The sequence below is a fragment of the Geotrypetes seraphini genome, chromosome 6 (assembly GCF_902459505.1).
Source record: "Geotrypetes seraphini chromosome 6, aGeoSer1.1, whole genome shotgun sequence".
In the NCBI taxonomy this organism is placed as follows: domain Eukaryota; kingdom Metazoa; phylum Chordata; class Amphibia; order Gymnophiona; family Dermophiidae; genus Geotrypetes; species Geotrypetes seraphini.
The window spans coordinates 82,494,190-82,504,628 of record NC_047089.1 but is presented as its reverse complement, the minus strand read 5'-3'; the positions used below and the strand labels follow the sequence as shown (position 1 = coordinate 82,504,628).

The window sequence follows — 10,439 nt, the reverse complement described above, 5'->3', positions numbered from 1 at the left end:
TATCATACAATAATGGAGTATATGGTTGGGGGGGATGGGCGAGGGATAGGGAGGGATAGGGATAAGAATATATGTAATATACCAATGATTGTTTATAAGTGATATATTTATTGTTACTGTGAATGAAAATATTAACACAATGTAATTTGTGAAAATGAATAAAGAATTATATATATAAAAAAAAAAATCCACATCTCTGCTTGGAGAATTTCTTCAGACCTACTTAAGTTTGGACACAATAGACTCATCCCCACTTTCTTCTTGGCGGGCAAATTATAGAGCCTTTCAAAAAAAAAAAATAAACAACTAAACATGACTTCTACTTCAGGAAAAAGTCCATTTCTTTACAATTTACATTTTTTCACTGTTTTGCTAGGGATAAATAATTGTATCATATTTTACTTTCCACAATTAGGAACATAATCACCTTTCTGAGGGTTTTTCTTAAAATGTAATAAATGACAAATCAACCTCAGGAATTCAGAACATTTATTGCAAGAGCTGAATAACTGGAATTAACATTGAACTGGCAAAGCAGTAACAATGATAACTGGATTAGATATTTATTTGGTCAAAGTCATCAAACACCCCTCACAAACTGACATAAGTACTGCAAGAAGCAATGCATCCACAACCCATTGTATGTTTTTATACTGAGGAAAAAAGGCGAACTGGTATACAAAAAAAAACCAAAAAATCTTTTCAGCAAAAAAAAAAAAAAAAGACAAAACTTAAGAAGAAAACTGATATTTAACTGTGGCATAAGATAATTCCCATATTTAATTATTTTTTTAGAACCATTTTGCATGCTATTTGTATAATTGTCTGTCATGCCTTAAGAAAATATCATAAAATGGTTAGATTTTGGAATCACTCCTACGTACAACTGAGATCTTATTAACATTAAGAACTGCCTAGCTGACAGAATAACAGGACGTGGTCCAGAACCTGTCAGTAATTGACCAACTATGATAACAAACAGCTAAACATTGATGATTAGGCCAAACCCTTTCCGTAGTCATTTCTTCAGAGAAAAAAAAACAAAACTTTGCTATATTATGAAGGCACTACACATGAAATAGTTTCTGGCTGTGATCAAAAAACACTTGTGTTACCACAATAAGAGTGCAAATGAGCATCAGTATAGATCATGTTTATCGCTTCAGATCTTTTGTAAAACCTTAAAAACCACTATGTGTCATCGCTTTTAAGGCAATAGCTCCAATGAATGTCAATGGATCTTTCTTTGCGATCTAATTATGTAAACCGAATCGAGCTCCTATTTTTAGGAGATGATTCAGTATATAAGACTAAGAATTAGATTAGATTAGATTAGATTAGCTTTTAACATCTTACCACAGATTTTGTTTTGTTTTTTTACTTGCTCATATTGGATGAAAGTTGCATACTAAGCCTTAGAAGAATGGTGAGATTGCCAATGGTGGGGGTTTTTATTATTATTATATCTTAAATAATTCCACTGACCCTTCCTCCCCTGCCTCAACTCAAATAATATTTTGCATTTTCACTCCATTATATATATTAAAAAAAATAACAAAAACATGAACAATTGCTCACAAATGTTTAAAATTCCTTGAATCTTTGCTTGATATTATTTCAAAACAGTTTTAACTACTAGAACACCAGCATCATTTGCTGCCACACTGAAATATGATTTTCCCTGTTTTAACACAAGTGTTTTAAGCTCCCGGGAACAATGTGTCCGACAGACTCTTATTATAGAAACACTATCACTGCAAAAGAAGGACAAAGCTGAGAAGCAACTGATAAAAGGAGAAGCAACAATGAAGCACACATTATTATGCTACAGTATTTTAGGTGACCATTATAATTCACAAAAAATTGTTAGTAATAAGTTGTTTCTATTTACAGGTACTTGAACACTGATTGACTTACAAGTGTCCACTAACATTATTATTATCACAATAGGTTTAATGTTTCTAGGTTTAGTTGGTTCGAAGTATGATGTCAAATGTAACTGTCCCAGTCAACAATAACAAAAGCACAATTTTCTAATTTGATATGCTTTTTTTTTTTTCAACTAGAGCAATCCACTATTTTTTGTCTCTTCTTATTTGTCTTCTGGTGTTTGTAGCAGCAGTCCAAGAGCCCAAGAAATATATTGATTATATATATATTTGGAAAGATCTTCATAGGGAAATCCATTGCTATTCACCAAAGAGTTCACATGTACTAGAAGAATTTTCCTCTCATGTTACAGGACATCACACCCTTCATAACACAAAGATATGCTTATCTCTGCTATATAAAGTGAAGTTCTAGAAGTCTACCAGTACATAAAGCTCTCACGCACAGTATTTTGCAATTCTAAGTAGGGCTAAAGTCACTGGTCCAAAACAGCCATTTTTATAGCTGATGCTCCTTCGGGCTATCAATAGCTCCAGAGACTTGTTGGTATGACTTCATATTAGCCAGTGGTATGTCAGTCATGTGATTGCCACCACTGAAAGGGCTCTCACTGGTACCATGCTGCTTTCGGTCACTGAACTGGTTTCTGTTGTTGTCTTCCTTCCAGGTTCTTGACAATGTGTGTCCATTCACAAGTTTGTCCTTCTTAATCCATTCTTTTTGAGGTGCAAATGTTGATAGAGGAGACTTTGGCTGCTGATAGGGGCCCAGGCCTGGAGGCATCCAGCAGTTATCAGAGTGGCCCAAAATCAGGCATTCTTGAGTGCACATCTCTGTCGCTTCAGCTAATCCTCTAGGACCGAGAGGTCCATCTGCAAAACAGAGAAAAAGACAATGAGGCTTATTAGCAATATCGTCAAAGTTACCTGCGTACATAATACTCTTATTTTTGTAGCTAGGACACATTTTACATTCATGCTTCTCTGGGTTTCATATCCTCTCTTTTACTAAGGTACGCTAACGCGTCCATAGACTAACATGCATGCGTTAATTTTTAGGGTGCGCTAATCGGTTAGCGCACCTTAGTAAAAGAGGGCCATAGTGTTATAACATAAGGGTAGTTTAGTATTTACTGTTAATGTCCTGCTATTGAAAGAACTTTAAAGTGAAAAAGAAGATGACAACACTTGGTGCAGTATTTGAACAGAGTTATATATTCACTGATAGTTGGTGAATAGATAGATTCATTATCCATCTTTTTTTTTTTTTATGACAGCTTCAAGTTTCAGCTGCCACAGTAACTAGCTCAAATTATTCAGACCTATGGGCTCCTTTTACAAAGCTGCATTAGGGCATTAAAGTGCAGAATAACGCATGCTACACTGCTGTGTGTGCTAGATGCTAATGCCAGCATTGAGCTGGTGTTAGTTCTAGCCGTTAAGCGCGCGGTGTAGTGCTCGGTAATATCCTGCGTGCACTAAAAACACTAGCGCACCTTAGTAAAACGAGCCCTATGTCTAATCCAGATATTCAGTGCAGCTATAGGCATAGAGCAACATTTTAGCAAGGATGATCAGATGAGAACCAAGACATTCAAGTCAAGATACATCATGTTCTGCTAGTATTTTAGAACAGAATCTCCTGATGTACAACCTGTCCTACAATGCCAGAGAAATGGATGCTAATGTACTAGTTACATGCAGCAGAAACATCTGTTTTAGAAAAACGTATGTCTAAAATATCAACTGATCAAAATAGGCACATAAACACAGTGGTGTAGTGAGGTTAGGAGGTGCTCAGGTGATAGTACTCCCCCCCTACTTCCATGCCCCTCATGTCACACTTGAGCCCTCCGTTCCCACACTTGTACCGCTTTAAATCTTCACCAACACAAGTTGCTTCCATGGCCTGCTGCTCGCCTCGGCGTAGACTTTCCCTCTGATGTCACTTCCTGGCCCTGTGACCTAGAAGTGATTTCAGAGGGAGCCAGGCCAGCGCGAGCAGCAGGCCAGAGTAGTTGCTTGCACAGGTGAAGATTTAAAGAGTTACATGGGGGGAGGGGAAGGGAGGGCACAAGCACGGTGTGAGAAGGGCAGAGAGGTGACAGCGCCCTCACCAAGACAGCGCCCAGGATGGTCCACCACTACCCCCTTGCTATGCTACTGCATAAACATTTATGTACCTGAACATAAATGTTAATCTTAGCCTAACATTTAGGCATCCGCATTCACACCAGCCAAAGAGATGGCATAAGTGAGGGTATATAAATTCAGCAAGGGTGGGCAGATCAGGACTGAAAGTCAAAGCCCTGCCTATGCCTTTCCCATGCTTTGTCCATGTGCATACCCTTCTTACAAATACACACAAGAGTGGCATATATTTACATAATAGCACTTAGACAGTGTGTAAATGCACGCCTACTCATACTTCTATGCTAGTAGTCTAAACAATTGCACCAAATTCTGTTTATGATGCCCTGAGTTGCATGCTCAAATCGGTACACATAGCCGATTTGCATGCACATTTTGTTCAATAAGCCAATCAGTGCTAATAATTGACCTCAAACTAGCAATTATCAGGAGTAGCTGACATTAATTAGATGTAATGCGCACAGTCTTCTGTGTGTATTAAAAAATCTGCACCAACATTAGAAGTCGCATATATTGAAAGCAGGCATCATAAGAGATATGCAGGGTCATGATTTGTACGTATGCATATTACTGAATTAGGTTGATACCCCCTAAGTCTATGTTTAGCACTCAAAATTGTGCATGCAAATTTGGATACATGCCCAAACTGGACACAAAATTTAATTACTTAAATGGCTAGAAATCAATTATTGGCACTAATTGACAAAATAAAATAAAATTGCCTTAGCTAGTTTCCTAAATTTCAGATAATATGATTCTAGATGCAAGGTATTTGGTAATCAATCAGCTGCAAGATACAGCACATGAGAACAGTCATCCAAGGTATTCAGTCTTCCTAACCACTTTAAACGAGGCACATTCAAAAATCCCTACCTTTTACCACACCTTGATAACTTCCCTCCTTACTGTCCGTTGCCCTGTCAATTAACACATGTACTACTGATTTGCACAGATTAAACAGTTCTATTATGTATTTATTAAAACAAGTATCTGAAATGAATTGAAATAACGCCACAAAAATGAGAAAAATATCAGATAAATAAAAATGAACCAAAAATATTTTGTGGCTCATAATCGAAAATTAACATACATCCAAAAAACGGCCTAAGTTGGCACTTGGACGAACATAAATGAAAGACATCCAAGTGCCAATAATCGAACTGGGTTTTGGACGTGTTTACAAACTACCTAGGCCAGGGGTAGGCAATTCTAGTCCTCGAGAGCCGGAGCCAGGTCAGGTTTTCAGGATATCCACAATAAATATGCATGAGATAGATTTGCATCTCAAGGAGGCAGTGCATGCAAATCCATCTCATACATATTCATTGTGGATATCCTGAAAACCTGACCTGGCTCTGGCTCTCGAGGACTGGAATTGCCTACCCCTGACCTAGGCCTTCACAGTGCCGCTGAACGACCAGAGCTAAATGGGGTGTTTCAGGAGGAGTGTCAAGGGTAGGATTTGGGCGGGATGTGGGTTGTGCTAGACTTAGTCGTATTGCATGTATAACTGAAAGATTTACAACACAGCCTAGACGGAACATGGACATAATGACTTAATTAAAACATGGTCTAAGTCACAAAAACCAACCTAAAGTGACCAGATAAGCATTTCAAACACAAAATGCAGACCCCCACACACTACCTAGTGATCATTAGGTAGTGATCCCCCCCCATAAAAATTGTAATAACTTTAAATATCTGTCTCCAGAACATCAGCACCTAGCAACCTAGCATAGTCGAGCTGCACAGAGGTGTCTTAAGTCGTCTTGAGGGTGGGTTAGGGACCCATGGAGAGGAGGACCCATGCTCATAAGCCACTGTAAGCACTGCATTCATAATGAAACATGTGCACTCCCCCCAAAAAAACCTAAACCCTTTTGCACTGCCCTATAAGTGGCTCCTGCAGCCATAAGGGCTCTTGGGTAGTAGATAGGTGGGTCTAGGGTGTTTTGGGGGTGTTTTGGGGGGCACACTATGACCTATAAGGGAGCTGTAGTGAGATTATAATGTGGCGCCCTTATTGTGAAGTTCACAGCAGTGCCCTGTAAGGTACACCACTATTTAGGTGCCATGTCTGGGTGTCCAGTCCAACACTTTGCTGACCCCTCCCACATCCAAAAGGTCTGTTTCTAGGCATTTTTAACTTGGGCAAAAAGTTAGATGAAAATGTGGTATAAAGATGGACGATTTAGCGACTTGGACGATCATGTGGCTGAACATATAGTTAGACGATTTTCGAAAAAAAATTATTTTTGGGCTGTATTTTTTGAAAATGTGTCCTACGCTGTGTTTGACTTTGGACAACCTGTGACTTAGAGACGAAAACAGACTTAGACGTTTCTTTTGATTATGCCCCTCTTTGCCAATGAGCGTCATTTACCTTGTCGGCCTGTGTTAAAAACCTCTACCACAGCTTTGTAAAGAGAGTCTTAAATATGGCTGTTTATTTCAACCACAGTTATAGAGTACTACCTGACACTGGCATACTTATCTATATCTATATCTATATTTATCTGCTACCTAGATAGATCTAAAAATAGCAAAACTGTCATTTTAGCTTTGCATTGATAACATTCAGAATATAGTCTAAAATATTAGCAAACCATTTTGTGTCTGTGAGCTCATTTTTTAAGATCCTTAATTCTATAAACCTATGTGAATTGTTAGAAATTGGATAATGCATGACTATGTCAATGCATTTCTTGATTTTTAAAGAGTAAATCACTTTTCCTTGACTTACAAGGTCAAACAGTTAAGAAACCTATTTCTTGATTAAATAGCAAAATCGTGGATTAAACCTGTGAAATTACAAATTGATTTTGAGAATGGGTTTAAGTGGGTACCATAAAAGGTGCACAGGAGGACAGTGTTTTAGGTTAAACAGACAACTAAAAATGCATAATCTATATATATATATATATATATATATATATATATATATATATATATATATATATAAAAAATCGGAGGTATGTATGTGTGTATGTGTGTGTGTATGTGCTGCGATCACGCAAAAACGGCTTGACCGATTTGAACGAAACTTGGTATGCAGATCCCTCACTACCTGGGATGATATGTTCTGGGGTCTCGTGGCCCACCTGCACACGTGGGCGGAGCTACAAACATAAAATCAGATTTCACCCATTCATGTCAATGGAAAAAATGTAAAAAGCTGCCATTCTCACAGTAATTCAAAAACGACTTGACCGATTTGAACGAAACTTGGTATGCAGATCCCTCACTACCTAGGGTGATATGTTCTGGGGGTCTCGTGGCCCACCTGCACACGTGGGCGGAGCTACAAACAGAAAATCAGATTTCACCCATTCATGTCAATGGAAAAAATGTAAAAAGCTGCCATTCTCACAGTAATTCTAAAACGGCTTGACCGATTTGAACGAAACTTGGTATGCAGATCCCTCACTACCTGGGGTGATATGTTCTGGGGGTCTCGCGGCCCACCTGCACACGTGGGCGGAGCTACAAACAGAAAATCAGATTTCACCCATTCATGTCAATGGAAAAAATGTAAAAAGCTGCCATTCTCACAGTAATTCAAAAACGGCTTGACCGATTTGAACGAAACTTGGTATGCAGATCCCTCACTACCTGGGGTGATATGTTCTGGGGGTCTCACGGCCCACCTGCACACGTGGGCGGAGCTACAAACAGAAAATCAGATTTCACCCATTCATGTCAATGGAAAAAATGTAAAAAGCTGCCTCTCTCACTGTAATTCAAAAACGGCTTGACCGATTTGAACGAAACTTGGTATGCAGATCCCTCACTACCTGGGGTGATATGTTCTGGGGGTCTCGCGGCCCACCTGCACACGTGGGCGGAGCTACAAACAGAAAATCAGATTTCACCCATTCATGTCAATGGAAAAAATGTAAAAAGCTGCCATTCTCACAGTAATTCAAAAACGGCTTGACCGATTTGAACGAAACTTGGTATGCAGATCCCTCACTACCTGGGGTGATATGTTCTGGGGGTCTCGCGGCCCACAACTCTATGTTGCTTGCTCAAGGGTGGGTTCACCCAAGAATTTATATGTTCTTGCTCCAGGAGGTGAAACTAAAATTGTTGTTTATAATCACGTTTTGCGTTAGTTGTATTGTATTCATTTTGTCAAATATTTCGCATTATAATTTGAATATTGTACTTTTTATTAAGCTGTAAAAAAAATAATTTCATTCACCACTATAAAGTATCTTTATTTGAATCCATTTACAGTGTTATTGCTATAATTAATTACCCGTGCAACACCGGGGCATCAGCTAGTTTGCAATAATAATGGCATACATCAAATGAAAAAAGCAGGCTGGACAATAATGTCTAAGAAGTCCCTTTAGTCCAGCATTGGCACAAATAGAAGCACATGTCAGCTGATCTACATCTTTCTATTTTGGAAGACTGAGGTGGCAATGTTGCCGTCAAGTTATGTTGGAAGGTGCAATGCTTGATTTACAGATTAAATACCATTTACCCTTAAAGTTTGAATAGTGATAGCGAGTGGAGAACATTTTTAGGCTAATCCACAAATTTTTAAAGTGTTAATGACTAAGGGCTCCTTTTACTAAGATGCACTAGCGTTTTTAGTGCACGCAGGTTTTAGCATGCGCTAAACCTGTACTACACTTCTAGAACTAACGCCAGCTCGATGCTGGCGTTAAGGTCTAGCACGCGCAGCAATTTAGCGCATGCTATTCTGCGCATTAAAGCCCTAACGCACCTTTGTAAAAGGAGCTCCAACTCTTTTCATTGGCTCTTTGTCCTAATATGTCATTATGCCTGTACGGAGTCCCATTTCTTTACATGATGCATTCAAGCAGAGGCTCTGCCAGTGGTGAAAAGATGCGTCCATTTTTAGATCAGAAGAAATATTGAAAGCATACAGGTAACCCCCTCCCCCCCATGAGACTATCTGAGGCTGCTGAACAATGAGCTTTTATTGTGCTTATTTTTTTATTTTTTATTGTCTGTATGAAGCTTTTTGACTTTGTTATGTTTGATTCATATGGACCCGGTCCTCTAAATTTTTTTATTTGGGTATAGGTTTCCTGAAGCAGAGAATGAAACATGACCATGTCAGTAGCTTATAAATCTGGACTTTGGGATACGTTTTTTCTGTTTTTGGTCCTTGAAGAAGATTTAGATGCATTGAGTACCATGAGGGCATAGAGCCATGAGGGAACTTTTCAAAAAATCTATGCAATGATTGGTCGGTGGGACTTAATTTGAGAGACATATTTCACAGAGTTTCTGGATCTCTGAGCATACTATATACTGTGTGTGTATATATATATATATATATATATATATATATATATATATATATATATATATATATATAGTTTTATGTTTTTTTTCTCTCTCTAATTCTCCACTTAGCTACACGTCAGGCACACTCCAGCACACCAAGGAACTTAAATCGCAAGGAAGGAAAAATGGAGGCAGCAGAAGGCCAACGAAGCTTTCCAGTATACTGCATTGATTGTCACATGTATGACTACCTCCCTTCTGGGAGGCAGGCCTACATATGCGGTCGATGTCAGGAACTGGCTAGCCTAAAGAAGGAGGTCGGGAGACTGCAGATCAAAGTACAGGAGCTAGAAGGACTCTGCTCCATAGAGGAACCAAGGGAACTTGAACCAACTGAGGACACCACCAGAGAACACCACATCAACGAACAGGTCAGAGAGCTCGAAAGATTCATCGAGGAGGCCTGCAGGATGGTAGAAACACAGGACCACCCGCTCTTCAGAAGGGAACGACAGGATGGAGGACAGGACACGCCAGGAGCCACCGGGACCCACCAGGATGGAGGACAGGACCCGCCAGGAGCCACCGAGACCCACCAGGACCCACCAGGAGCCGAGGGAGAGGAACCTAGAGGAGGAACAAATCAGGAGAAGGAAGGATTGGAGGACCCAATCATTGACACAGACCTGCGACCCAGGAGGATGCTGAGGAGAGGAAAATCTGCTATCGTGGTGGGTGACTCAATCCTGAGAGAGGTGGACAGTCACATAGCAGGAGGCAGAACGGATCGCCTAGTGACATGTCTCCCAGGGGCGAGGACAAAGGACATCTCTGACAGAATCGAGAGAATCATGGAGGGAGCTGAGACAGAGGAAACAGCAGTGATAATCCACGTCGGAACAAATGACGTCAGCAGAAGGAATTTCAACATGACTACGCTGACCGAGCAGTTTAAGATCCTGGGGAGGAAGCTGAAGCTGAGGACAGGGAAGATAGCCTTTTCAGAGATCCTGCCAGTACCAAGGGCAGATGCGAGGAGGCAGACCGAGCTGCAAGCAACAAATGGATGGCTGAGGCGATGGTGTGATGAGGAGGGTTTCCTCTTTGTACGGAACTGGTCAACCTTCCTGG

General features: G+C 39.9%; 1 protein-coding gene across 2 annotated transcripts in view; it reads right to left on the bottom strand.

The window, feature by feature from the left end:
• Window positions 1-1,982: 1,982 nt before the first annotated feature.
• Window positions 1,983-10,439, bottom strand: part of PCDH9 (protocadherin 9) — a 2,276,722-nt gene continuing 2,268,265 nt past the window's right edge. Inside the window, exon 5 of one of the 2 annotated variants that reach the window (XM_033948328.1) lies at window positions 1,983-2,762. In XM_033948328.1, the coding sequence (XP_033804219.1) occupies window positions 2,389-2,762 (374 nt within the window). In that variant the 3' untranslated portion in view covers window positions 1,983-2,388. The remainder of the gene's footprint in view (window positions 2,763-10,439) is intronic. The other variant, XR_004539836.1, reaches the window with a different exon arrangement.